Source organism: Brachyhypopomus gauderio, chromosome 2 (genome assembly GCF_052324685.1).
Source record: "Brachyhypopomus gauderio isolate BG-103 chromosome 2, BGAUD_0.2, whole genome shotgun sequence".
Taxonomy (NCBI): domain Eukaryota; kingdom Metazoa; phylum Chordata; class Actinopteri; order Gymnotiformes; family Hypopomidae; genus Brachyhypopomus; species Brachyhypopomus gauderio.
The window spans coordinates 11,333,238-11,360,790 of record NC_135212.1 but is presented as its reverse complement, the minus strand read 5'-3'; the positions used below and the strand labels follow the sequence as shown (position 1 = coordinate 11,360,790).

The 27,553-nt window shown below is 46.3% G+C and overlaps 1 protein-coding gene across 2 annotated transcripts in view; it reads right to left on the bottom strand.

Annotated features, from left to right (window-relative positions):
- Window positions 1-5,287: 5,287 nt before the first annotated feature.
- Window positions 5,288-27,553, bottom strand: part of LOC143487844 (E3 ubiquitin-protein ligase rnf213-alpha) — a 36,178-nt gene continuing 13,912 nt past the window's right edge. The window contains exons 22-67 of one of the 2 annotated variants that reach the window (XM_076987070.1): window positions 27,184-27,401; window positions 26,890-27,027; window positions 26,644-26,808; window positions 25,202-26,507; window positions 24,932-25,110; window positions 24,655-24,810; window positions 20,946-24,554; window positions 20,707-20,831; window positions 20,523-20,618; window positions 20,311-20,432; window positions 20,105-20,227; window positions 19,918-19,994; window positions 19,660-19,807; window positions 19,417-19,552; window positions 19,094-19,285; window positions 18,869-18,999; window positions 18,567-18,724; window positions 18,254-18,463; window positions 17,705-17,892; window positions 17,471-17,591; window positions 17,285-17,385; window positions 17,013-17,195; window positions 16,673-16,839; window positions 16,478-16,583; window positions 16,271-16,385; window positions 15,860-16,067; window positions 15,211-15,404; window positions 14,970-15,092; window positions 14,721-14,831; window positions 14,399-14,641; window positions 14,238-14,313; window positions 14,097-14,131; window positions 13,884-13,984; window positions 13,624-13,780; window positions 13,357-13,531; window positions 11,682-11,776; window positions 11,157-11,408; window positions 10,887-11,019; window positions 10,715-10,798; window positions 10,391-10,571; window positions 9,926-10,127; window positions 9,762-9,839; window positions 9,405-9,602; window positions 9,222-9,311; window positions 8,951-9,129; window positions 5,288-8,744 (exon numbers count right to left, since the gene is read on the bottom strand). In XM_076987070.1, coding sequence (XP_076843185.1) covers window positions 8,591-8,744; window positions 8,951-9,129; window positions 9,222-9,311; window positions 9,405-9,602; window positions 9,762-9,839; window positions 9,926-10,127; window positions 10,391-10,571; window positions 10,715-10,798; window positions 10,887-11,019; window positions 11,157-11,408; window positions 11,682-11,776; window positions 13,357-13,531; window positions 13,624-13,780; window positions 13,884-13,984; window positions 14,097-14,131; window positions 14,238-14,313; window positions 14,399-14,641; window positions 14,721-14,831; window positions 14,970-15,092; window positions 15,211-15,404; window positions 15,860-16,067; window positions 16,271-16,385; window positions 16,478-16,583; window positions 16,673-16,839; window positions 17,013-17,195; window positions 17,285-17,385; window positions 17,471-17,591; window positions 17,705-17,892; window positions 18,254-18,463; window positions 18,567-18,724; window positions 18,869-18,999; window positions 19,094-19,285; window positions 19,417-19,552; window positions 19,660-19,807; window positions 19,918-19,994; window positions 20,105-20,227; window positions 20,311-20,432; window positions 20,523-20,618; window positions 20,707-20,831; window positions 20,946-24,554; window positions 24,655-24,810; window positions 24,932-25,110; window positions 25,202-26,507; window positions 26,644-26,808; window positions 26,890-27,027; window positions 27,184-27,401 — 11,339 coding nt within the window. In that variant the 3' untranslated portion in view covers window positions 5,288-8,590. The remainder of the gene's footprint in view (window positions 8,745-8,950; window positions 9,130-9,221; window positions 9,312-9,404; window positions 9,603-9,761; window positions 9,840-9,925; window positions 10,128-10,390; window positions 10,572-10,714; window positions 10,799-10,886; window positions 11,020-11,156; window positions 11,409-11,681; window positions 11,777-13,356; window positions 13,532-13,623; window positions 13,781-13,883; window positions 13,985-14,096; window positions 14,132-14,237; window positions 14,314-14,398; window positions 14,642-14,720; window positions 14,832-14,969; window positions 15,093-15,210; window positions 15,405-15,859; window positions 16,068-16,270; window positions 16,386-16,477; window positions 16,584-16,672; window positions 16,840-17,012; window positions 17,196-17,284; window positions 17,386-17,470; window positions 17,592-17,704; window positions 17,893-18,253; window positions 18,464-18,566; window positions 18,725-18,868; window positions 19,000-19,093; window positions 19,286-19,416; window positions 19,553-19,659; window positions 19,808-19,917; window positions 19,995-20,104; window positions 20,228-20,310; window positions 20,433-20,522; window positions 20,619-20,706; window positions 20,832-20,945; window positions 24,555-24,654; window positions 24,811-24,931; window positions 25,111-25,201; window positions 26,508-26,643; window positions 26,809-26,889; window positions 27,028-27,183; window positions 27,402-27,553) is intronic. The other variant, XM_076987079.1, reaches the window with a different exon arrangement.

Here is a 27,553-nt window from a genome sequence, read left to right as displayed (position 1 = left end):
AACCAGGCGGTCTGCGCTGCGGGTCAGGAGGCCGTAAACTGCAGATATGCTTATTGCAAATAACGCGCCTCGATCTTCACTGTTCCTAGATGAGCGATCACGCATGTGGCATTACAGCATCAAGGCCTTGAACCAGCTGAACTCGACCATGCCTCATCTGTGTGTGTTGTGACACCAAACATATTTTTATACTTTTCCAGCTGAATGTAATATGGTAATATGGTAAGTATGTGAATGTCATGGCATGTGCGCCTGTATGCAGTGAAGAGTGGAAGTTATTAGAACAATCATTTCAAAAGACATCTCTGCACAATACTTTGGTAAACATGTTTTGCTTAAAAGGTGCTTTATAAAAAAAATTTGACACTTCACAATACAGACTGAAGAGACTGCTGCTGAGTTCACTACACTGTGTTCACTACACTGTGTGCACTACACTGTTCACTATACAATGATCACTACACTGTGTGCGCTACACTGTGTTCACTACACTGTGCACTACAGTGTTCACTACACTATGATCACAAAAACTGTTCACTAGTGTTCACTATACTATGATCACTACACTGTTCACTACACTGCACTAGTGTTCACTACACTATGATCACAAAAACTGTTCACTATACTATGATCACTACACTGTGTTCACTACACTATGATCACTACACTGTGTGCACTACACTGTTCACTAGTGTTCACTAAAATATGGTCACTACAGTGCACTACACTGTGCACTACATTGCATTACACTGTGTTACACTATACTGTGTTAAACTGTTTTACCCCTACACTATACTAACTGTAACTGCTGACTTTATTATTTCCCACTTATTATTTTCCATTAGTTTTCTAATTAAAACTTTTCAGTCTTTAGATGCCTTTTCATGTAGTCCAGATGTGGTCATTGCACTGTGAATTCACAGCGCTGTATTCGGAGCGCAGTACTTCACAGTGCAAATTGCCAGAGCTGTATTGAGGGGGTAATTATATGCAGTGTGAAATGCCAGGGAGGTATCTGGGGGGCAGCTGTGGGCAGTGTTGCAGTTCTGAGGGTCATCTGAGTGCAGCGCAATACTCAGCAGAACTCCCATCCCACGCCCCACAGTGTTGACGCACAGCACAGAAGCACATGTAGATTTGACAGATTAGCTAATGCCTGATGCAGTAGTCATATTCTTGACTAAATGTCAAAAACACAGCATCATCCATCTTGGTGAGTAATTCCATATAAGAATAATGCTGCCTGCATATGTCAAACACACTGACAAATGTCTCTGGCTCTTAATAAGGGCGGGAGAAAGCAGTCTGAGTCATGGAACTGGCGGTTCCCATGTCTCCTGTGTGTGTGTGTGTGTGTGTGTGTGTTTAATATCTCTCCTCTACCTACATTCTTCGCCTAAGGGGGTTCTCCGGGCCCTTTCTAATGGCAGTGACTGGCCGAGTTCTTCATTGTGAGTCTTGGTTCCTCTCAGGGTTTCATCCTGTTGCTCTCAGGGAGGTTTTTTCTTGGCATTGTCACCTTTGTTTACAAATCAGGGGTCCAGCAGCAGGATTATCTGCATATATCATTTGATTTAAGGGTCGTTTCAGAGGAATTTAGTTCAGGTTCCTTTCCACCTCTGGGCCATGCAGGTCTAATCTGCACACAAACTCTACCTCAGGTTTTTTCGTTCTGACTTTTCTTCATCCTGTTTAAGGGTTTGAGGCCTTAATAAAATCCCAGAGTTGAAACCAGGCCTACACACATGCAGATGTCTACAGTCATTCTTGTATCCACTCTATCATGAAGTATTTGAGCATTTGTCTTTTAACCTTTGTTAATGTGCCTGACAGCTTCCAAATTCACTGACAACATAATTGTACTGCAGCCTGTGAAAGAACTACAATCTAATGGTGAAATAATTCACTAACGTTTATTACACCATTATCTTCTTCTTTAGTATTCGTGGTGGTTGTTGTTACTTTACTATAAACATGCATTGATCTTAAAATGCTTTCCAAAGCCCTTCTGTGGAAAACACGGTGGACGTTTGCAGTCAGGACGTTTGCAGTAGACCAGATGGATTCAGGTGTTATGGCGTTCACGCTCCCCTCACTGCCGCTAGAGTCAAAGGTCCACGTCTGTGGAATAATAATTGTGCAAAAATATTATGACATGTAATGGGAGAAGATATTGTGTGTTTGTGCTGGGGTACGGGCAAGAGGATTTAGAAACCAGAGCCATCCGACAACCTTGGCGGCGGGCGGCTAGTCTAGAATGCCAAGGAACGAGAGCGCATCTCCAGAGACATCCTGGAAGCCGAGAAGATGTCAGGGGTTAAGGAGGCATGGGCTCTCTCCACGCCCCCCCCCCAGTATGTTACCCCCTACCAGTCCGCCTGGGAGGACTGTAGGAGACCAGCACTGGACACGCGTCCAGCGTCGAACACTCCAGCTTCATCAGAAGAGGACCAACGCAGGCCGAACACCACCCGCCCCCTCACCCACCCAACAGATGTAGCTCTCATCACCTGCCGAGATGAAAACCAATGAGTGCCCTCCAACCGACACCAGAGATAATGACTCCACTAATACGACAGTCGAGGCACAGCAGTGTCATACAGCCAGGATGCCAGTTCCAGACATGAAAGGAGAAAAGGTAGGGAGTGGAAGCCAATGGCTGATCTGGGACCTGTAATTGTATTATATAACATTCTATTGCATTCTATTCTTTTACCAGAAGCCTTTCTGCTTGTCTTTTGAACTTGCGCAGTCTCGGGGCAAGAAAGTCCACCTTTCTGACAGTCCGGCAAAAGTGAAAATGGATACTTTCACTTTAATAACCACTGATTTATTCTACAACTTCATCATAGAATGCAGGGGTGGGAGTATTTCTTGGCTGTTTCTGACCGTCTGTAATATCAGTATCACAAGACCCTTTTTTTCCCACATTTTTCAGATGCATAACACAGATCTGGGACTTCTCCGCTCAGCTTACTAACACCAGAGGAGAGAATATGAAAGAGAGCGATTTGAAGTTTAAAGGCATGACGAAGCGTCTACAGTCTGGTCCTGGATGTGTGAAGGAGTCCAGCAGTTTTGTCATTAACCCAGTTCGACACACCCCGTTCAACTCATCATCAGTAGGTGTGTTTGGGAAAAGAAATCACCATAACTGGCCTGGACTTTCAGGACCCCCAGAAGTTGGGAAGCTCCAATTGATCTCCAATATCTGCTATATTGGAGGTATATCTTGCGCGCGCGCGCACACACACACACACACACACACACACACACACACACACACACACACACACACTGCTATTGTCATTGCACCACTTCCTCGTCACCATCACGTCTGCTGTGTTTCTGGGCTCCAGTAACGTGCCGGACTGAACAGAACTCTGCAGGTTAACCCCTAGGGTCAGACGCACTGGGATAGCAGAACCAGTGTGGCCCCACCAAGTGGGTGGAGAACCCACAACAGACGCAGTTTTCCCATGAGCCCTGGGGGCAGGATGGGGTAGTTTTGGGAGGATGTTCAGGGTGGCCCAATAAAGGACACCCAACTGGAACCACAGCGAACATACACAGGGTCATCATCTTCTACAACAAGAATGTAATCAGACATGAAAGATAGGAATCAAGAATCCTTCTTTATTCCTTCTTTATCCTAAACAAAGTCCACATCACGGCAATCACGACACACCTAGGGGGGGCGACCGGTATGCCCCCAAAGCCGCTACCATTTCACCGCCTCGTAAACGCGCCCCCCTCTCAGCCACCAAGCACGTCGTCTCCTTCAAACGAAACCCAATATCTTGAAAAATAGGCCAAACACAGGCGAGTGCCCGCAGAACCGAGGCACATATTTGATGTCGGCACCGTTCTCCAAACGGCACCAAACGAGACAGGTACGGTTCTCTCACCTCATAAACGCAACACGTTATTTGACACATCAGTCCCGCGCTGCTCCCTTCCTCCTTGTCCACCATGAAACGCCAGACAGATTCCCGACGCTTTTCTAACACGCTATCGTCTTACCATAACACGGCGTTTTAATGAGAGGCCACACTGCTATGAGAAACAGGACAGGAACGGTGTGTCCGAGGCAGGCAGTTTGGGTGTGGAAATCCGAGCACCGAGGCAGGCAGTTTGGGTTTCGAAATCTGAGTCACTGCAATGAGATGGGTGTGAAACGGGAATGATGTTTGAAGGTCAAGTCCATTTACATGGCAGCAGACTCTCCACTCCCAATGTAATTAGAGACAACAAACATTTAAAGTAATTTTCTTCATTTTTTTTTTATATAGTTTCCAATACTTGCACTTTCTACACTCATACCTTAGACCCCCATTAACCTCATGGTTAAGTACTTACTTCTGTAATCATCACTCATGAATACAAAATATAAATGTCAAATAGTCTTCAAAATGACCTGCATTATTGGACTGTGGCTAGCTGAAAATATTCTAGGCCAGAGATTAATAATCCAGTCCTTGGTGACCTCCAGTGGGTGTTTTCTCGGCCCCATCTCCGAACACTCCCTAATGTGGGAGTTACGAAAACCTCAGTTCATATTCACCAGGTTCAGGCATTTGGGTATTTTGCATGTGTTGCTGGTCACATAAAACAATATCCCCAAGAGGATAAGATAGCACTAACTCATAAACGTTTGGCCTCACTGTGTTTCACACTTGATGGTTTTTCGCTAGTTTCTTAGTTTTGTTACATTGTTTATACGGTCCATTATCACCTTGTTTACTCGACTGGTTGTACCAAAGACATAAAGCCAAATTAAGTTGGGATTAATACACAGAATCTATTAAGACATTTATGGGGGGGTGAGGACATGAATAAAGAAAAGACCTATTTATTCTGTGCCCTAAAGAAAATGTATATCAGCTCAGCAGAGAGATCCCAGTAATCCCTTGTGGTATGTTACCACTTAACTGGTAATTGTGTTTTCTGCTGGCAAACCCAACAGAAGAGCGCAGCAGCACTGGTCTTGATTTCTTCCTCGTGCTCGGCGGCCAGGAGAAGTGTTGAGCGCAGTGCGGACTACAATATAATTCACAGATGTGATGAACTGGCCCGCGGTCTCGGGGCGGGTGTGCAGCAGACACAGAGTAAGTGTGAGGGTGAAGTGCAGCTGAGAGAAAGTGTGTAGGTGTGTGTGTGTGGGCGCCTTTTCAGAGCAGATAAAGTCTCTCTCATACATTTCCGATGACGTCGTGATTAAGCTAAATCGATAATAATACAATAACAGCAGCACCCTGGAGGGCTAATTTAAAGAAAACATTTATTCAGCCCGCCAGTAAAGAGCACAGAACTCCCACAAGAACATACAGTAGCCTGCCTGCTTGTGTTCTCAGAGTAGAGGGGCTGTTTGGCTGTGATGCTTTAGTACCTTCATCATAAACATCTTTGTTCTGCTCTGAAGACTGCCCTGAACGCCATTGTTCTCTGGTAGAGAACATTACACTCCTAAAGTGCAAACAAGAGAAACTGCTGAAGTTAAAGGGCTTCTCGTACTTTGGCAGTGACAGTTGAAGGCTTAAAAACCTCCCCGCTGCACTCCTGAAAAAGGACTACATCTCCTTTAGTGAGAGTGTTGATTAGGGATACCTGGGAAAGCTGAGGTCTTACAGTATCACTGTAGCTAATATTCACAGTGAATTTATCTCACTATAGCTGAACGTCACAGTAACAATCAATACTGCCCTTGTCCAGTGAAACGCCCATTATAAACTAGCCCAATGACTATTGGTATAAAGGTATTATATCTTCATATTTTATTAAATACAAAATATCTTCATAAATTGACTGTTGACTGATCACTGTGTTTGTTTCAGGCCCCCAGGCTGAATCAGCCTTGGAACTTCGCAGACGCCAGGTTTCCACATTCATGCACGTCTGCCGTGATTTGCATGATTGAGTGTGCATGGAGATCATCTGGGGCAAAACATTTTGATGTTGTATCTCCACTGCCTGAGTTTCATTGTACCAGAGGTCCAGACATAATTCTGTCCCTATGAGTGGTTGGGTAAAGGGCCCAGTTATGTGGACAGAAGACAGGCAGTGTCTTCTCACATAGCTCTGTTCTCAGGGCCAGGCTGCCTAACGAACAAGGGCACTGGGTACAAAGTCTTGTGACATTACAATGTTGAAGTTCAGCATGTGTGCTGTGTTGTGGTACAACACCCTGGAAGAATATAAAACTTTACCTCAACGTTTCAGCTTTACCTCAGTCCTAGGCAAAGTCGAGGTACAGTGGGAACACTGAAATAAAGCTGAAACTCTGAGGTAAAGTCGAGGTACAGTGTGAACACAAAAAAAAAAAACACTGAGGTAAAGTCGAGGTACAGTGAAAACACTGAAATAAAGCTGAAACGCTGAGGTAAAGTAGAGGTACAGTGGGAACACTGAAATAAAGCTGAAACCCTGAGGTAAAGTCAAGGTACAGTGAAAACACTGAAATAAAGCTGAAACGCTGAGGTAAAGACCAGGTACAGTGGGAACACTGAAATGAAGCTGAAACCCTGAGGTAAAGTACTGTGGGAACACTAAGGTAAATACAGTGTGCAGGTACTAAGGAAACTCCACATCATGCTTTGGCACACAGCTACATCCAAACATGATATCTACCATATTCCCCATCACACTTAACAAAGTGTGGAGATCTGGTTATGAAGCTGTTCTAACTGGCAGCCCAAGGCCTCATCATTAATGAAACGACTGCAGAGCAGAAACACATTGCACTTCTTTCCCTGCAGAGTGGAAGAGAAATTCTGGGACAAAATCAAAGACAAAAGGTTATGTTCAGCCAAGCAATCAAATCTGTTCTTTCCATAATCTGACACATAACTGGCCTTTCACTGGCTCAGGGGCAAAACAAATGACATGAAACAAGATCTTTTCCCACTGTAATTTCAACCACATTCACTCATTAATGTATTCCAGCAAATGATGACCACTGATAGGTTGCTGGAGGAAGTATTTTGCATGGTATTTTCTCTGTAGTAACAGTAGATTCTGCTTGACTATTGTTTTCAGTTGCCGACTTCTGTCCATACTTTGAGATTACATTAAATGTGTTCTAAGTGTAAGCTCACATGTGATGTACAGATGTCTGAAGAGACGTGACTAAGCCAAGATGTGTGGGAGGTGAATTGGACTTTTGATACTCCTCACTTTTGCACTAGGGAAGAAGTCAATGCATGAGTGCCTCTTGTGGCCATTTAGTGGAAGTACATTATCTAAGGTCTGAAATAAAACAAAAAATAGGATATATATATATTTTTATAGGATTTTAAAATAAAATAAATACATTTAATAGATGCTGAATTCCTCAAAACTGGTACTGAAACTGGTACAGTCACTTTCAGTTGACTGATGAATTAATACAATTAATTTGTAGATTTTCGTCTGGTTGCATGTAACATTTAAGAATTTGTTTATGCAAATTCATAATACAGGTATCTGATGCCTACAGGTGTTGTAGAGACAAAGGTGAAGCATTGCCCTCTAATTAATATAGAGTGACTGTTAACCAATCAGAGGTTCAGTTTTGCACTTGCAGCCCAGCCCAGGTGATGAACTTGACGGCTATTGAACATTAATTTAGTTAACTCGTTTAATAATTAGATATAAAGACGGCAGGCACTGTGTATCTGACCCTCACAGTCCAACCTTTACGAGGAGATGGAGCCAGATTCACGAGATTCTTGAACACAAGAGAATTTTTATTTACGAAACACAGCATAATGTGACGGCTACGTTATTAGACTAAAGTGGTCCTTAAGAACAATTATTTGTTTTTTTTTATTATTATTTATTTATTTTTACGGACGAAGAGAAAAGTGCAAGAGTAGTAGGAGAGGGCTCAGGGTAAGGCCACAGGTCATTATCATACTAACGCCATTACAACACAGCAAAGCAGGAAGGACAATCAAAGCAGGATTAGCACACATTGCCACAGGACCATCCACTCGGCCACCGTATCACAGTATGATCTCAGTGGTCCAGGACTACACCCACCGTATCACAGTATGATCTCAGTGGTCCAGGACTACACCCACCGTATCACAGTATGATCTCAGTGGTCCAGGACTACACCCACCGTATCACAGTATGACCCCAGTGGTCCAGGACTACACCCACCGTATCACAGTATGATCTCAGTGGTCCAGGACTACACCCACTGCCTGATTCCATTCCTAATCTTTCAGAATTAGTCCCTGAGTCTATGTGTTTTTAACAGGAAAAGTCTCAGAAATTTCCAAACAGAAAATCCCAAGCAAAAAGTATAAACAAACTGTTGGCAATTTCAAGTGTGTCTGCTCAGGCAGACCAAAAATAAATCTAATAATAATCTTTTATTTGAATGATTGTTCTAGATGTGCAAACTGCTGCTAATTTTCTAGAAATTTTTGTATATTTATTCTGATAGCATTTAAAAAAATACATTGCATTTTAACATGTACCTCATTGGCACTGAGGAAAATGCAGTATGAACCACTGTGATTAATATGATTGTAAACATGAGTTTTAACATGGCAGATTGATTGTTGCCGTGGAGATGAGATGAATCTGGGCGTGGGAATGAGGTCTATCTTTGGTTTCGCTCGTGTTTGAGGACCAGTGAGAACTTCCAGGCCTCTGTGTACTGAGACAGGAGAACCTCTCCAGGGAAGAACTCCTGCACCTCCAGGGGCACGTCCACGTCCTTCCGCTCCATGTAGGACATCACGGTGTCTTTTATACTGTTATAAGGAAACCAGACAGAAATAAAGATTGCATGCCGAATAAATTAAGAAATTAAGTTCAAGATCTTCTGTAGAGGTAGAAGATCCACTCCCAAAGCCAGCCATAACCTTTAAACCACAGATGAAGCTGTGCAGAAACTAAAAAAGGACCTGTGTAATATGATCCAATCAGACGCCACACTGATACAGCTGTGTGCGCTCACCTCCAGTTGGGGTTGTAGGTGTCTGTGGCATTTGGGTTCTTCAAGACTAGCAGCAGGAACTCGTGCATTTCCAGCAGGAAGGAGTCGGCGCTGGTCTTCGTGAAGAAACCAGTCAGCTGCCTCTTCTCCACCTCTCCCAGCGCCTGCTTGTAGTCCTTGCTTATCCCGGCAAACGGGTCCTGGAAAAGAGGCGTGGATGGATAGAGCATCTTCCAACACTGCTGAGGTACGCCGATGCCTGGCTAATGAACGCGAGCGTGAGGTGGCGTACCCTCTTAAGGCGCAGCATGGTCTCAGACTTGAGGGCACTGAGGAGCTGCCATAGAGCCACACAGTTCCTCAGGCTGCATCTGCTCAGGCTCTGCAGGAGACATACACAGCACCTTAGCACTTCCACCTCCACATGAGGGGCCGACACCAGGCAGAGGGCACCAGGGTTTAGGCCCAAGCTGACCTTCAGGACGTGCGGTGCCACGTGGTCGGCCATCTGCAGCTCCTCCCTCAGGTACGTGCCCAGCTGCATGTGTGCGTCTCCTCCGGTCATGGCCAGGAAGCCCAGGGCCAGCTCCACGGTGGACAGGGCCTCACACACGTCACTGTAGCCCTGCAGCTCAGCCACCAGAGAGGCCTGACCCACGGAGGTCAGCGGGTCCTGCCGCAGACCCAGACAGTCGGGAAACAGAACTAAATATCTCTACGCATCTTAATACAGACACACGAAGTCTCTATATAAAAAACATGAAATGCATTCTAGAGTTCTCGCCATTCTGGGGTGAACTAACTTCTTCGTAAGGAATATGATCGCACTTACTTGTTGAATCTTTTCCTTCACGTCTTTGAAAATGTTCTCATAATTTCTGTCATGTCTGTTCACCAGCGTTGGAATCCCCTGAGGGGATGAAAGAGACGGGTCTGTACAGAACCTCAACTCACGGGGAAAGCGTAAGTGTTGCTGCGAGTGCTTGTGGGGCTCACGGTGAGGGTGATGAGCGGCTTGCCCTGCAGGAAGCGTGTGACCACCTGCTGCTGGATCTTGGGCAGGTCGTACTCGGACAGCGTCTCGCGACCGCGCTCCATGCTGTACTGGCAGTTGGAGAGCACCAGGGGCAGAATGTCCCTCTCCACCTCGTACCGGATTACGTGAAGCTCCGTGAGATCCGCCGGACTTACGGTGTAGCTGCGAATTCAAACAAAATGGACCAAAGGCACATTATGGTGTCTAAAATTTAGAAACAGCTTTGTTTCATCAGCTGAAGCTACTATCCATACAGGAGTATTTCAAAAACAACCCCACATCCAGAAGGAACAATTGTACCATCATTTAGCTCCCAAACAGAGAGAACTGGTTCATAGAGGCTTTAAGCACCGTGGCTTTAAGACCTGCCAAACTTCTCCATTAACTCCTCAAACTCTCCATCCAAATGGAAAGGGGGGTTTTACCGTGTCTCCTCATTGGTGTACTTGTCCACCGTGTAGACCATCTCATTCTGCAGAGCAATGAGGTAGCTGACCAGGGCAGTGGAGCAGAGACCCGGGCCCTGTCGACGTGGCAGCAGGTACTGGAGGTCAGAGGTCAGGTCCAGGTCTACCTGGCAGAACTCTGCTGGGAGTTTGATCTCTCCTGCCGGACAAAACACAGCCGGGCCATGTTCATCACCGTTTCCAAACGCCGTGGGAGTGGGTGAAAGTGGTGAGGATTTCTGCTTGCTCATCGCATCATAGCAGTGGGATAGTGTTGGGGGTAAAAGGCTAGATGAGATTTACCATTTGTGGCCAAAGATATTCGGAGTTGGTTCCACGTTGAGAGAAAAATCTTGATTCGTTTTTCGTATGAAGCCATGAGAGACGCTGCATGGGAGAATGAGATGGTGAAGATGATTACACCTGTTTAACAGTAAGACTTAGTAAGACATCTTCAAACATAAACAGGGGTCACCCGCTCTCTGGCTCTGAAGGAACTCTGTTATTGTGCTGTAAGGAAGCTCCATGGCGTTCTGGAAGGTCTTCACCAGATCCCTCTGGAGAGCCAGGATGTCTGGGAGGAACTTAACCATCCTCACCTCCGCCTCCTAAACCACAAATCCTGTTGTCATCTCTCTTCCCGTCATTTTTAAAGCAACGGTGGCACCACACTACCAGGAATAAAGGACAGCAAAGAAGCCGAATACGAGACTCTCCAGTCAGAATACTGCTCTATCTGCGTTACCCTGTGTAGGAACTTCCAGAGGACGGGCAGGGCGTCTCTCCCGCCGTTCTGCTCCACGATGTGGGCCAGGCTGAGCAGAGACGGACGCTCCCTGCAGCTCCAGATAGCGGAAACGTGGATGAGGGAGTCCGTGGGGAGAGAGCGCAGGAACTGCCGTGGCTCCCCGAACGTCAGCTTCATCACGGGGTTGGAGGACACCCTCTCGTCCTGCCTGATGAAGGTGTTCACCGCCCTCAACCGCATCTCCAACACCTGTGGGGAGGAGATAACGGAGGTGTGGGTGCTACTGAGTACCGCTGCAGGGCCCACAAAGGAGGGTCTGCCTTTCATCTAGCATTTATGATGCACACAAACAATTAGGAGAAGCCCGTGTTGAATTCCTCTGGGATTCTGTGGAGGACCGAAACGCTGTAGATGGTCTGTTAATTCCAACTACACTGGTCTTGCCTTGAGGTTTGCATTGTGTAACACAGAACGTGGCTGTGAGGCGGAGATTTCTGGGCGAGAAGGAGTCCCCCCGTCTACCTTCAGTTGCTGTGTGAGGACACCCGTGTTCATGGCCTCCTCCCAGTTATTTCTGCTCTCCTTAGTCGAGAGCAGACGGTCACAGGCAACACGCCCTATTCGGAAAAGGCAAAGGTGTAACCATAGTAACCCACCAGAAGGACCACATTTTTGTTGCAATCCAGCTCCCGATACACACGTACCACAAACTCACATGCACACGTACCACAAACTCACATGCACATGTACCACAAACTGGCATACACACATACCACAAACTCACATGCACACGTACCACAAACTGGCATACACACATACCACAAACTCACATACACACGTACCACAAACTGGCATACACACATAACACAAACTCACATGCACACGCACCACAAACTCACATGCACACGCACCACAAACTCACATGCACACGCACCACAAACTCACATGCACACGCACCACAAACTCACATAAACACATACCACAAACTCACATACACACGCACCACAAACTCACATACACACATACCACAAACTCTTAAAGGCTTGTTGTGAGGAAACAAATGTGGACTGTGTTAAAACATTGCTACAGGCAAAGCAACACACTACATGCACATGTCATAGTTTAATCATGTTAAGGCAAAAACACACTCTTTTTTTTTTTAAGAGACACAATTTCCTTACAGTCAAATTCTGTACTACAAATTTTCAAACATCAAACTCCCTCAGTGCACTGATACAGAGGCCATTTGAACTCAAATTTTTCCCTTAGTAGTAATGACGTGCCATGCTGAGGGTTGAGAGGCTGTGTGGAAGGGTTGTAGTGAGGGGTTGTAGTGAGGGGTGAGGGGGTTGTAGTGAGGGGTGAGGGGTTGTAGTGAGGGGTTGTAGTGAGGGGTGAGGGGTTGTAGTGAGGGGTGAGGGGTTGTAGTGAGGGGTTGTAGTGAGGGGTGAGGGGGTTGTAGTGAGGGGTTGTAGTGAGGGGTTGTAGTGAGGGGTGAGGGGGTTGTAGTGAGGGGTGAGGGGTTGTAGTGAGGGGTTGTAGTGAGGGGTTGTAGTGAGGGGTGAGGGGGTTGTAGTGAGGGGTGAGGGGTTGTAGTGAGGGGTTGTAGTGAGGGGTTGTAGTGAGGGGTTGTAGTGAGGGGTTGTAGTGAGGGGTGAGGGGGTTGTAGTGAGGGGTGAGGGGTTGTAGTGAGGGGTTGTAGTGAGGGGTTGTAGTGAGGGGTGAGGGGGTTGTAGTGAGGGGTGAGGGGTTGTAGTGAGGGGTTGTAGTGAGGGGTGAGGGGGTTGTAGTGAGGGGTGAGGGGGTTGTAGTGAGGGGTTGTAGTGAGGGGTTGTAGTGAGGGGTGAGGGGGTTGTAGTGAGGGGTGAGGGGGTTGTAGTGAGGGGTTGTAGTGAGGGGTGAGGGGGTTGTAGTGAGGGGTGAGGGGGTTGTAGTGAGGGGTTGTAGTGAGGGGTTGTAGTGAGGGGTGAGGGGGTTGTAGTGAGGGGTGAGGGGGTTGTAGTGAGGGGTTGTAGTGAGGGGTTGTAGTGAGGGGTGAGGGGGTTGTAGTGAGGGGTGAGGGGGTTGTAGTGAGGGGTTGTAGTGAGGGGTTGTAGTGAGGGGTGAGGGGGTTGTAGTGAGGGGTGAGGGGGTTGTAGTGAGGGGTCGCAGTAAGGGGTGAGGGTCCATGGTGTGCGGGCCGTATCAGAACACTTACACAGATTGGGCTGCTGCGGCTCGGTCAGGCTGCAGATGGCGAGGTGAAGGGAGCAGGCGGTGTCGTCGGGCCCCTTCCCCAGCGCCCTGCTCAGCTGCTCCAGGTCCTTCAGCAGGTGGGACGTCAGGAACAGTCCCGGCTCCGCCACCGCCGGCTTAATGAGCTGGGAAACGTCCTGGTGAAAGACGCAACAGCATACCGTACACAAACGCAACTGGGACCCAATACGTTTGATAAAAACAGGACGTGGGAGTGTCGAAGGCGAACCTGGGGGTATCTGGAGGATCCCAGCAACATGGCCATGTGTGTGAGCGCCCGAATGGTGGTGAACGGCGCGGGGGACATGTTCTTGGTGTCCTGCATGTCCGGCTGGTCCCGGCGCTGCGGGTCTCCCAGGATATGCCCTGACTGGGTGCGGTCGCCTCTGCATTCAGAAGAGGGAATTAGTCTCCTACAGTGTGTCCTGGTTCAAAGGTCAGACCCACATTCAGATTACAGCATGAGCAGTAACAGTGCTCTTAACTCACTGTATCACGAAGGCGCTGAAGCCGTGAAGGGGCATGTGATTTGTGCCCCCTATCTCTGCGCTGCAGTCTGGACAACGACTCCTCTCCATTGGCTGACCACACTAACCCAGGGCAAAGGGACAAGTGATGCTACGATTAGATAAGCAATTCAACACAGTTCTGCCTATGGCCAGAGGAAAAATTAAACTGGAGTCATTTGTAAAGATAACATACCTCACCAACAGTGCATGGATGACCATTTGGACAATCTGTAAAGAGAAAATAAAATGTAAATATTTGCGAATAAAAAGAAATAAAATACTTTAGCTAGGTCTTTGATGGCAGGGTTTTGAAATCACACGATCCAGTGCTTACAATACCACTGAAGGGGCCCCATTGCCTGCTGGGCCACGGTGAGCATGTCATCCGGCATGGTGGGTATGAAGGACGTCTGTGTAGAAAAATCAGATCCACGTCACCACACGTTGGCGCGTGTCTGGCGCCACAGGCGAGTGGCCACGTGAGGGGGCGTGTACCTGCATGGTGGTGGGTTGGACGACTAGCTGAACCAGGGGCTGCAGCAGGGCATTCTGGGTAGTGAGCAGCACCGCGGCCAGGTGAACGGTGAGCTCCACCACCGTGTGCTCGGCACCCACGGAGTCGGGCCGTACCCGCAGGTCACGCAGCTGGTTACGGACCAGAGCCTGGGCGAACACCCTGGACTCTGGACTGGTGAAGACCTCAGAGTTCTTGATGAAGCCCTCGAGTGCATCCAATTGCTATGAAGAGCACGGAGGAGGCCGGTTAGAGCAGCACGAGTGAGACGGGAGGAGCTGCGTTTGCGGTCTGTGGGCTCACCTCAGGGCTCAGGTGCATGCTGGGATTGGCAGATCTATACAGGGAGGTGACTTCTCTAAACAGAGCTAATAACAGGTATACGGTCTTCTTCAAAGGGGAACTCTTGCAAGCCTGTACACATTACAGCTCAATTTAATCAAACTCATTAAGGTCTTTGATTTCACAGCATTAGCTGATTAAGGATAATAACGTGTGATTTTAAAGCTGATTGGCCATGTTAGCAGGTGATGGTGGACTGATTAGAGATACCTGATAGGCTTCCTCAATTTTTTCCATTTTGCCCTCCAGCATAGCCTGGCCAACTGCATCTCTGATCGTCTTGTACTCCGCGCCATAAACCAGATACTGGTCCACCTGGTTACCGTCTTGATTCTGAAAGACCCGAATGAAAAAAACAACCAGCAGCATCTTTACTGGTCACAGTGGGAAACCCATGAAACGCCTGATGTCTTGGAGCTGGTTTGGAAGAGGGAACGAACCCCAGACGCACCATCTGAAGGATCTCGCTAGGAAACATCCAAGCGTTTGGCTTTTCTCCCAGACGTTTCTGGACGTACTCCACACCAGTAATGCTGCAGATCCTCCTGATGAGGTAGACCCGGTACCAGTCGTTCCCGCTCTCACACAGGTCCATGACGCTCTTCAGGAACGGAGTCTGTGCCGCCGTCGTGCCCTCCCCGCCCCCTGAACCACACAGAACATCAACTCATCTGAATGAGAACAAACTACTTCAATACATGTACGCTGTTAACACAGTTGGCCTAATGTTGGAAAATGACAGTTCTTCTCACATCATTACTGAACGCTGATGTATGATTCTCAATGCCTGTAGCTAGGGTGTCTGTGCACTTCTGTAGATCATAAAGCCAAAGAGCAGAGGCAGACCGTCGTAGATGAGAAAGTACTACCTTTATAGATTAACTTTTACTCGTGTTGACCTGCCACACGTGGATAGACGTGTCATTAGTGCATAAATTAAAACCTGTCTCGACCTGCCAGCTAGTTTTGGTAGGTTTGCTAAAGGACCACAGAGCAAACAGCAAACAGGTATCAGAGGTCGAAAGCAGGAGAAAGACGGTAAAAACAAATTCATCCACCATGGCAGACCATGCAGCCCAACGTCTGGGCTGGTTGGTTACCTGCAGCAGGGGTGCTGTTGACCAGCAGAGCCGCTGCCATGTCCAGGCACAGACGGGTCCTGGCCAGACGCCGGAGGTGCTCCACGCTGGCGGTGTGAGTGGCCAGCAGCCCAGACTGCAGGAGCTCCTGCAGGAAGTTCGTCTCCTCCAGGAGACACGTCTGCTTCTCTGCCTGTGTGTGCCACTGGGTGCGCTCAAACATGGAGTCCTGCACGGTTGTGTGCACACACACGGGCCACAGACACACACAAATGCATGCACAGACACATAAAAGGGCACATGCATGACCATGCACACACACACACACACACACACACACACACACACACACACACAAAATCAGAATTTTCTACCATCCCATCACATGTGTATTATATACTCCAATCCCCTGGAAACAGAAGGCCATCGAACCTCCAGACAGTTGATGTAGAGGGAGTAGAGCTCAGACTTGTCTTGCAGCTCCAGTATGTTGCTCTGTTCCACTGCTCTGAGATGCTGCTCCAAGTAGCCTCTAACACTCTCAAAGCTGAAGGGTAGAAGACGGAGACCACGTGAACAAGCCAGACACACAGGAGTGGAACACCTGACAGCTTTGGAAAAGGGTTCTCCCCCTCGCACCTGTATTTGAGCAACAGTTTGAGCACAACGGAGCGCACTACAGGGTTTTTGTCCACGGAGTCATCAAACGGAGACAGCGCCTTGGTCAGGAAACGTTGGTCGCGGCCTTAAGGTCGGATAAAAAGGGACAGATTTGGACCGAGTCAGAGTATCATCCCCACCAGCACCACCTGGGACGCATATATACGCTCCTACCTCTTACGGCGGGCACGGAGCCGGGCTCCACCATAAGGAAGGACAGCAGGTGGAGGATGATTGCCCTGCTGGGTGGAGAGTTGTCCCTGAAGCAGATGGTGGTGACTAGTTCGATGAAGAAGGCATTGCACTGCTTTCTGAAGGCCGTGTTCTGCTTCATCAAGTTCCTGAGGGTCAACAGCAAACAGACACAGTCTCACCTCAGTGGCTCTGGCTGGGAAATTTGTAAGCAAGATGAGTCACTGGCTAACGCACCTCAAGATAGGCACGGACAGAATATGTACATCACAAAGTAAGCATCACAACCCACCTAAGAAAAACCACAGAGCGGTCAGCTCACCTTATATCCTCAGAAGGCTTAAGTTCAAAGCCATCGTCTACCCCTTGCATACACAGGGGACAGTACATCTGTCCAGGAACCAGCCACTGTCTGATGCAGGCCAGGCAGTAGATATGGTCACAAGGTAGATTTAGGGGATCGTGAGGGTCTCCCATACACACAGGGCATGGCTGGAAGCCGAACCTGAACGCACAACAGTAGTGTTTGACCATCGCCTTAAGCCACTGGCTAAAGCTAATGGTGCGAAACCGTAAAACCATGTTGTTGTGTACCTGAAAATGTGTTCGTTGGCACCATCTTTGCAGGCTTTGAGTGTGGTGATCACCGCCTCGAACGGCTGTTTCATTTTGAGGTCCGAATTCTCCTCCAGCACCTTATACGGACAGTGAAACGGTCAGCCGAAACGTCTCCCTCCCCAGGACGCGGCGGAGACCGTCGGGGTGTAAAGATCCACTCACCTGAGCCAGACGACGAGTGTGTTGCAAAACCAACGGCTTCAGTTTGCGGTCCATGCCCACCATCCCCAGCAGCATGTGCTCGACGAACAGCGAGAGGGAGTATATCCTCCTCCAGCCGTGCCTGAAAACACGCACAACGCCACGCGATCGTGAGCCGTGCACACAAACGCTCCCCTCCCCCCCACACGAAGCGGACGGCTAGGCCACAGAGCAAACGAACGAGCTTTAACTCACTGCACGTGGGCGACCGCCGCCTTGCTCCTCTCCCCGTACAGGCGAGAGCTCTCTTCTGAACACGCCAGCTCGATCGGACCCTGGAGCTTCTTCACCTGCCGAAGCCAGGACGCGCTGCGGGCGGCCGCGTCCAGGCCCTGGGGCTCCAGGTACTCCACGCAGGCCAGGGCGGCGTGAACATCCAGCACCTGGACCAGACCAAGCCACCAATGAAGCAGCGAGAAACATTCCGCGTTATTTATTCTTACATCAGCGCTTCAGTTTGGGATGTTTTATACTGACGGTTGTCTTCCCCTTTACTTCAGGGACTAGGTCATGTGTTGGCTTTATGGATGATAAGTGCAAAGAAATGGTCAAACATGACAACGCAGGCAACTGTGTAGGAGAGACTGCTGTGATGTTTGGATTTATAAATACCAGTTTCTAACTTCTGTATGAAATAAATTGCATGACTAGGAGAAATACAAAACTGGATGAACAGCAAATGATTATGCATGCTAGAAACGTAAGGGTCCTTGTCTCCAAACGCCGAGACTCGTGCCAACGTACCATTTCCACGCCCTCTCTGGACTCTGCTTTGGCCAGCAGCACCTGAGCGATCTGGGGCTCGATGGTGATCATTCTGGAGAGGTTCTGCAGACGGTTCTTAAACTCGTGATAGGCAGCGTGGACCCAGGGCAGGGAGACCACACCACTGTCCGCTTCCTCCTGACGCCGCATCAGTTCATTCACACAGCACTCCAGGCCTTCAGAGAGGAGCTGTGAAACAGACAAAGCCAAGTGCTCAGGAAACTGTACGCGTCTCTGCTTCATATATATATTTGAAAATGGAGAAAAACAGGTGAATAAATACAACCCCTACCTGTAGTTCCACCTCAGATGTCACGTTCATGGTCAAAGAAATGAAGTCCTGCAGGTACCTGTGGAAGAACTCCATCTGCACGGCTGCGTCTGCTTCTCCAATGTACTTGCCCAGTGGAGTTTTCCAGAAGAATTCATCAAACTGCCTCTGAGAGTGGCCTGCAGATACGAAAACTCACAAATTACAAACATGTGCAATGAACAATGGAAAAAATGCTGCGTTGTGAACACATCACGTCACATTTTCATTCAAAATAATGAACAGCTCAAACACACCGCACGCCTTTAAGTGTTGGAGGTTACCTTCTCGATGCAGAGCATGCACCCAAAGTTCCTCCAAGTAATCTTTGATTCTCCAGCTGAACGGCATGATGCAGCCCAGGCACCTACTGGCAGCAATGTAGTTCTGGACCACAACGGTCTTGTTCAGTGAGCTACGAAAGGCACAGACCATGAGTGGGACAACCCACCTATGAAACAGCTTCATTCAAGCTCCCGCGCTTCAACACAGCCAAAGACGATACTTACTTGGTGTCCACCCTTGTGTATGGAACGTTCAGTAACTTGTCGTTTCCAAAGATGTCCAACCAGAGTTTCTTCACACACTCTCCTGAGTTGGCATCTACCAAGAGGTCGAGGTTGTGGTCGCGGTCCATAACGGAGACTAGCTGTGCCAGGAAAGGAATGACTACAGCCTGAATTCTCTTCCACAGGGTATGCCTGAAATACAGCAACAACGTGTGATCGAATGGCAGACAGCAACTGTAGAAAAGCAGCAAAGAACAACGTAGAGAAACTTCAGCTGGAGGTGTTGCAGTACTTTCAATTAACAGAAATTACTGTTCGCTTACCTGAATGTTCCCCCCTCTTGAAGGGCATCAATATTGGATGCCTCTTTGATAACCCAGGTCTTTGAGAACACGGCGTGCTCATCGTGGGTAATCAACAGAGAATGAAGGCGACGCTTCACGGTTTTCAGAAACGTGGCTGTTAATTATTAAGTGTAAAGTATGTAGCATTAGCTCATTATTACACACAAAACAAGGAGTCATGGCATAAAAAGGAAGCAAAACTAAGAAAGAGGGGCTTAATACCTTGAAGCTCCCCTCCATCTGACAGGAGGGATAGCAGAATCTCCACTCTCCTGGTACTGCGAGAGCCAGGCTCCCCTTGGTCTCTCAGCATGCCAACTGCACTTTGAACACAGCTACGCACCAGAATTGTAGTGTCCAGAACATTCTCCTGCACAAAGACCCCAGAAATATTTTAAGCGCACTTGTTTTCTTTGGGGTATTTTGCCAATTCTTAGGTCTCCATGACAATACAACCAGCAAGAAATAAACTTCAGTTGCCTTTGTTATTACAATAGAGTTGTCTTGCTCCATTTTCTGTTCTTCTGTTTCTTTGTACATGTCCTCCACCTCCATAGCTGTAACAGACACAATGTGTTTGCCTTTTAAGCCACTATACACACAGATGTTTTGGAGGCTGGTCTACTACTATGTGAACAAAAATTCTTAAGTGGAGATTACAGATTACCCTCAAGCTCATCCTCTCTTTCTTCAAACAGCTGGCTGATGGTAAGATACTGTAAGGCTTTAATATCAGAAACAATATCGTTTGATCTTCTAAGGTCATCAATATGGACAGATCTCCAGGGACCTTAACAAAAAAAAGTTAATCAGTAAGATTCTACTGAACACATCGAGTAGGTCATTCCTGCGCTGCTAGCAGTATTGTCTCACCTCCATGGAACCCAACATAAGAGGTTCCACCTTCCATCCTCGGCAGTTTCGTGATGAAATAGACGAAAGTCTTACTGCCTTCCTCATTCTTGAATTTGTTGATTTCGTTGATCGAGGAGTACCTACATATCACATTGAAAGTCGAATTGAAACCGTCATTAAAGATCGATACTGCCAAGTGAAATCTATGGTAGGTTAGATGCAAGACTTACTTTGCAGATGCAATGAGATTGGAGCTTTGTAAATCTTCATCAAAATCTGTCTGAATAATTAACACCTTGTTTCCAGAGGTACTATCTAAAAAGTTCCTGTAAACAAAAATAGTATACATTATTAAAATAAAGTTTTATACAATATTTATATTTAATGATAAAACACAGGACAGAACATATGTACTTGATCTTCTTCAGGAAGGAATGTTCTGTGTCAAACTGCTGCAGTGCAAGAATCTCTATGTTTCGAACCACTTCCTGCAGTTGCCCGAGGTCTGCTGCTGTCAAAAGCCTGGAGAACGTAGTTACCTTCAAGATTTCAGAGGGAAAGAATGAGGTTTTTATTGACAGGACACCTTAATAGGTTAATTACTGCAAAAAAAAATAGCTGTTATCAAAATAAAACATGAAAGTCAGCTTCACCTCTGTAAAAGACACACAGCATGCCTCGTCCTGCTGTGTGTCAGAGAGAATAAAGTCAAACAGGGAGCTGTGTTTCTGGACTTCAAAATAGACCCTTGATAGGTGCTCACTTTCCACTCTGGGAAGAGATGTGTTATCTAGGCGAACCACGGCATCTGGTGCAGCACAGTTCAGTAGGATGAATTTGGCCTCATCCATCACTTGTCGGTGAGGGTCAGAGAGTTCCATGCCTCCCTTCTGTTTCTCTGTGATCTGGAGGATGACTGAGGCACAGGTGTCAGAATGATAACCAATGAAAACATCAGCTGGTTCATATTTCTGTGCCTGGGCAGCAGAAAAATTCTGGCTCCTCGGTGTAATGAACTGTTTGACCCAATTTTTAAGCTCCTTGACAAACTCATTTTGTTCACTCTTCAGCACAGTGTTGATGTCCAGAAAATGTTTCTCCAATCTGTTGATCAGAGGAATCGGAAACTGCTTGTAGACCACTTCCTTTTCCTCAATGACTATGAGCTTGAAATTTTTGTGCACTCTACACTTGACACGGTGGGTTCCAAGTCCCAAATCCACATATTTCTGACCTCCAAGACAAACATAGTATTGATTCAGTGCATCATAAAGGCTTTCGTACAGGTTCTGCAAATTCAGAAGGACAATGGTTTGACCAGTCTCCATGCAGATCTTGACACGGTTGATGTTGCGGCAGATTTGGGTATACTCCTGGTCTTTTGGGAAGCTTGAGCCAAAGATGATCTCAGGTTGGTACTGCTCTGAAAAGAATGTCTGCTGGAGAATCTGTAAAGCTGCATAATTCTTAGTAAGAATGAGCAAGTATCTGCACTCCTCATCTTGACCAATGGCAGTGATGTTTTGTCTGACAAGTTCAATTGCACTGATTGCTTCAAGGTTGGGCTTGAGTTTGAGCCTGTCGGTGAAAACGGTGACAGCGTTCACATTATCTTTGCCACTGAAGTTTCTCAACACAGCTTCAACAATCTGTTCAGGGCTAGGTTTTTGCTCGTAGGTCTTAGTAATGGCAAATATCATCTTGATCAAGCTATAATAGTCACGAAGGCCAAAGAAACCTTTTCCTTGTTTCTTGCAGATGTTGAGGTACGCTCGGGCAAACGGCTGAAAGAATTCCCTAACCTTCTCAAGGATCATTGCATCAGAAGAACAAATCCCTTTGGCACTTTCAATCAATTCCTTCTCATCAGGATCACCACGGGAAACAAATATGCCTCTGTTCATCTTTGCTGGGTCCAAGGCCCAGTTCGATATACCAATGAATCCAACTTTTTTGTGAGGCAGTGGGTTGTCATCTATGCACCCTTCCTCAAGCAACGGATGAAGGGTTTTCAGTGGCATTTTTGGTGAATCTTCTGCTAGACCAATCTCATCCAACACCACAACTGATATGTACTCATTTAGATTCTTGCCTTCCTGAAAACGAGCACACTGTTTGAAGGTGTTGATGATGCCTTCTGGTGTGGAATGAGGACTGCACTGAAATGACACCAGGTGAATCTGTTTCAGTTTCCTGTACAGATCGGAATGAGCCGCTTGACCTTGCATAGCATCTGCAACCAGAGTTTTAGACAGAGACTTTGAGCTTCCAGGCTTCCCAACCAAAAAGAGTGGAATACGCATCTCAATGCAAATCACCATCATGAAAACATTTTCCTTCAGAGCATTGTTTCGTGCAATTGTCTCACCCAGTGGAACACCACTGAGAAGAAGGTCTTGCATAACTGAGATCTCCTGCATTAACTTCATCGGACTGCATGTCTCTGGGAGGTACTTGCAGACTCTAGATCTGTACCTCTCCTTGTCTTCCAAACAGGCATGGTAGCACACACCAATTGCCATCACTAATGACCACAAAATAGGGTCCCTTTCTTCAGCATCCCTCGGATTCTCTTCATTTCTCTGTGCTCTCTGCTCACGCTCAAACTCAGCAAGCTCTGAAAGCAACATTGCGTTATTTTGGTAGAACCACGTAAACACCTGCATGCAGCGCTCCACGTCCCGTAGACTGACGAAGCTACACTCGTCCTTCCGTGTCCTCATATACTTCTGTGAAGCTGACAAAACATCTGTGATCATTCTGATGTAGCCCTCATTGAAAGATTGCTTTTCAGCCACCCTTTGGACTATCTGCTGGATATACATTTTCTCAGTATGGTCATTGAGCTGCCCAAAGTCCCACACTAACGGAATCATGCTAGGAGGCAACGCCTGAACTCGGTACACAAGCTGTCGGAGAGGGATGCACCCGAGCTTCTCGTCTGTTTCTTCGGCTCGCACTCTGTATCCCAACCCAGCTGACTCCAGTCTCTTAATCATTACGTCCGTGTGTTTTCTGTACGGATTACATGCAGCGATAATTTGTAAGCCAGAGTACGGAGCCATCGATTCTCCCTCTACTGTCTTGTCACAGAGCACTTCTTTAATGCTGCTGATGGCTTCTGTTGTGTTCGCCTCGTCAAAAAATAAGACCGAGTCAAAGCCATAATCTTGCTTGTTTGTGACTGCAATTGTCTCTGCCTCTCGCACTTTGGTGTAAACCATATCTGAATTTGTTCCTCCGTGAACTTTGACTAGCTTCATATTCTCGGTTGCAACTCCACTCCTTTGCAGCTCACACAGAAACTTGATGAGCCTCGTCTTCCCACAGCCCGTCTCCCCCATGATAATGACAGGGATGCCACACCTGAACCGCATATGAATTGCCAGAATCTTCAAAATGTTGTCAGTAGTGAGTTCATATGTTTCATCTGGGTCAAGAGGCCACTGAATTCCCAGAACTCTGCAGATCCGCTCAATCTTCTCTCCTCTTGGGAGCGTATCAAAATCTATGTTGAAAGGGACCCTCTGAAGCCTGAGACCTTCATATAGTTCTAGAGTCATAATGTTTTTCTTGATCACTTCCTTTGTTGATGGATTAATTGCATCTACTCCATTCTGCTCATTTGGCTGTAGATGAAAGCCAATAAAAGTCATGGAGACGTGGTCATCGTTGAAGAAAATGTACGGATGGGGTTCTGATTCCCATCTCTTCCTGATCCTGAATGGAGCAAGATCTTCCTCATTTACACCAGTGAGGTCCATCTGAACCCTACCAGGACTCTGATCAGAGATGCTCAGAGAGGGTGTGGCAAAATCCTTCGCCATGAGTATCATGAAATCAACCACAAAGTTCTTGAATCCAAGCAGAGTGTCTCCTGTGAAAGATGAATCACAGAACACAGAGGTCTCACAGTCTCGCAGTTGTAAGTTCAAGAACCATGTGAAATTCCTCAACTCCGCCCAGGATGGATCTCTAATCCCACAGTACACAAGCAGCATCTGCAGGCATTCCACTTGACTTCCTTCAATTCCCTTGTATCTAAAGCCATCTAAGCTGACGCCACTGTAGAAGCGTTTGAGGTACTGATATGGGCGCTGGTAGGATTCACTTCTGAACTCCTTGTTATCCATTAAGGGGCCGTCATCCTTGACTTGGGTTTGATTGTCTTGTACAAACATTTCCAATTCAAGCACTTCTTTAGGCGCTCTGCAGTGCACACTTGGAAATACATTCAGAAAAGCAGATTGCACGTTTGAACCCTGTCAAAGAAACAGAAGAGAGTACCTTAGCACGTTTATTTCCAGGATATTAATAAAATGCTGTGGTGATTAAATCAGTAAACTGTATGAACTGACTTACGCCTCTTGGGCCATTTCTAGGCACATTTCTGTCAGACTGGAGAAGCTCAATGATATACAAGTGCCTGTTGTTAGATTTCCACATTCTTCCTTCTGAGTCCAAAAGGTAACCCAAAATCAGCAGCCTAAAGAGAAACTCATGGAGGCCTTTCTGCACCTATAAATACATACATACATACATGTGTAAAATACATACAGACAAATACACACACACATATATATATGTACACATATAAATAACATGAATCGCAAAACAACTTTTTAGAAGAAGATTTTACCGAAGAAGTAACGTCAAAGTGAAAGATGTTTAGTTCTCTCTTGCGGCCGTTGAGCATTGATTGAAGAACGGCATTTTCATCTATCCTTGGCTCTATCAACCGGATACACTTGAGATGTGTGGACTTCTTGGTGATCATCTTCAATTTCTCATACAGCCGGCGTACGTAAAGTGATTTGCCTAGGAGCGCGATCCATGCAAGTCATCACTTCTCTCATTACATTAAAACTGGCATTTGTTTGACTTACAAAAATTATTATTTTATACCTACCAACACCTGCCCTTCTTGAAGACACCACTCCCACAAATTTCCTGTTTTTAAAAACAGCAGCAGCACTGCTCCGCTCAAATGGAACTGTGTAATGTTTCTCAAGGTATGTCTGAATTCTGATTAAGGGCTCCTGAGGTACCATGTGAAGTCTAAACTGACTGAAAGCTGATGGAAGATATGTATGTTCACGGTCTGAGCAACACATCAAAACCAGCCGGTAGTCATTCCTGCTCTGTGCCTTGTAACGCTGGAAGAACTGCTCCACTTTGTAGCTGACTTCATAGCTCAGCTGATCTACATAGAGCATGGTGTAGATCTTCTCTCCCTTATAGCCTGCAGTGAGGCAGCGTCTGAGGAACAACTCTACTTGCTCATATGGAGTGGAGGGATCACACAGGAGCACTTCATCATATGTTGGCAGTGCTTCGTTATTACTGCTCATGTAAATGGAGATGCAGGAAGTCAGAATCTCAGTGTGAGGGCAGATGATGAGATTTGGTTTTCCAACAGCCAATCCTTTGGGCAGCTCTCTCTGTACGTGTCCCTGTTTCGTCTTCAGAGTAGAATCACCCTCTGCATCATTATCAGCATCATCATCCTCACTTTCACTGGCAATATTTGCCAGAATTTCCAAAAGTCTCCCAAGACTTCGAACATCAAGAGTATTGCGGAGGAAAGTTTGCATGTTTTTCATGTATGTGTTCCAAATTGTGTCAAGTCTTTCAGACTCATTTTCCATATTAAAATGATCCATACTGTCAACAGAACAGACATCTTCAATACTTAGTGCCAATGTGTCATTTTCAGCAATGTTTGGAACTTCAACAAAGGTTTGAAAATCTAGGTCTTCATTTTTTTCATGGGGGCTTTTAAGTATCTCATACTGGAGCTCATGCCAAGACTCCCTCAAATCAATGGCAGTGCAGTTTGGCTTGATGAAGGAAAGCATCATGAGAGCTTGGTCTTCCAGGATGGTCAGGTTTTTCTGAGTCAACTGATTGCACAGATAGACTATTTGTTCCGCCGTAAAATAGTTAAGGTAGTAATGCTGAGATCTCTGTTTGTCCATGAAGTGATTCCAAAACCTCAAGCACTTTTCCATTTTCTTACAGACTTCTGGAAGTTTCTCTGCTGCATTACCCTTCACCAAGACAACACTGACAACATCTTCCAAGTTGAAGTTTATGACTATGCATGTCTCTTTACTATTGCAGTTGATATGTGTTTCCCAGCGCCTGAACAGTGGATTTCCAGCCACAAACAAATCAATAAATGCCGAAGCCAACCTCTGCACTCCTGCAAAAACCTGGAAATACAAAAACACATCAAACATTAATGCTTTACAACATAGTGCAATAATTACAAAGTATTTTACCACTATGAGCCTAATTTGATGTTAGTATTTATTCCTGGAGCACAACCTTCTGAAAACCTAAATGTACCTCTGCAAATTGATCAACTTCATTCTGTCCTTGCTCTCCTTTGCCAGACATGAGCATCAACTTATTCTGAAGTTCTCTGAGGTCCTCAAGAGAGTAACACCGCACCTCAAGGCCTTCATCATGCTTCTCTGGAATCTGGAGTTTTATGACTTTATCCAGACTTAACTGCAGGAGAGCATAGAATAACAATTTTAGCCACTCCTCTTCTGCATATATTTTTTAATTAATAAAACAAACTCAGCACACCTTTTTTTGGTTTTCTGCACTGATGACGTATATTCCTTTAGTGTTGATAGCTGAGGCCAGAGATAAAGAAGACAGTTCAACAGATCCATGGCTATCCTTGACCGTCTTCAACCACTCCAGATGTCTGGCAGTGTCACGCTGAAACCAGACTTTTACTCAGTAAATATAGCCATACATCTGTCTGTAAGATCACTTTATTTAGTAAATACATCAATAAAAGATCACTATATTTACTATATATGTCTGTAATATCACTATATTTACTATATATGTCTGTAATATATACAGTCTTACCAGTTTTTTAGGGAGATTTGGGTCATTATCAAGGGCTTTCCAAAGCTTCTTCAGGACCTCCTTAAAGATCCTGAAGCCTGCATCAGACTTCAGCTCATAGAGCATTGGAGAGTAGCCAAGGACAGCATCATGAAAGCAGGCCACTCGATCCACATCTAGATCATTTTCTCCAGCCGAGATGGAGGCCAAGTCAACGAACACCTTCAACTCGTTGATATCTGAAATATTTTGATTTTGTTAATTAATTGCAAAACTGATAATTGCAAGAAACACAATGTCAAATTAAAAGCTTTAAAGACAAGATCATTACACGATTGATCAAGACACTTCTTGAAAATGACAAGATCAAGACACTTCTTGAAAACGACAT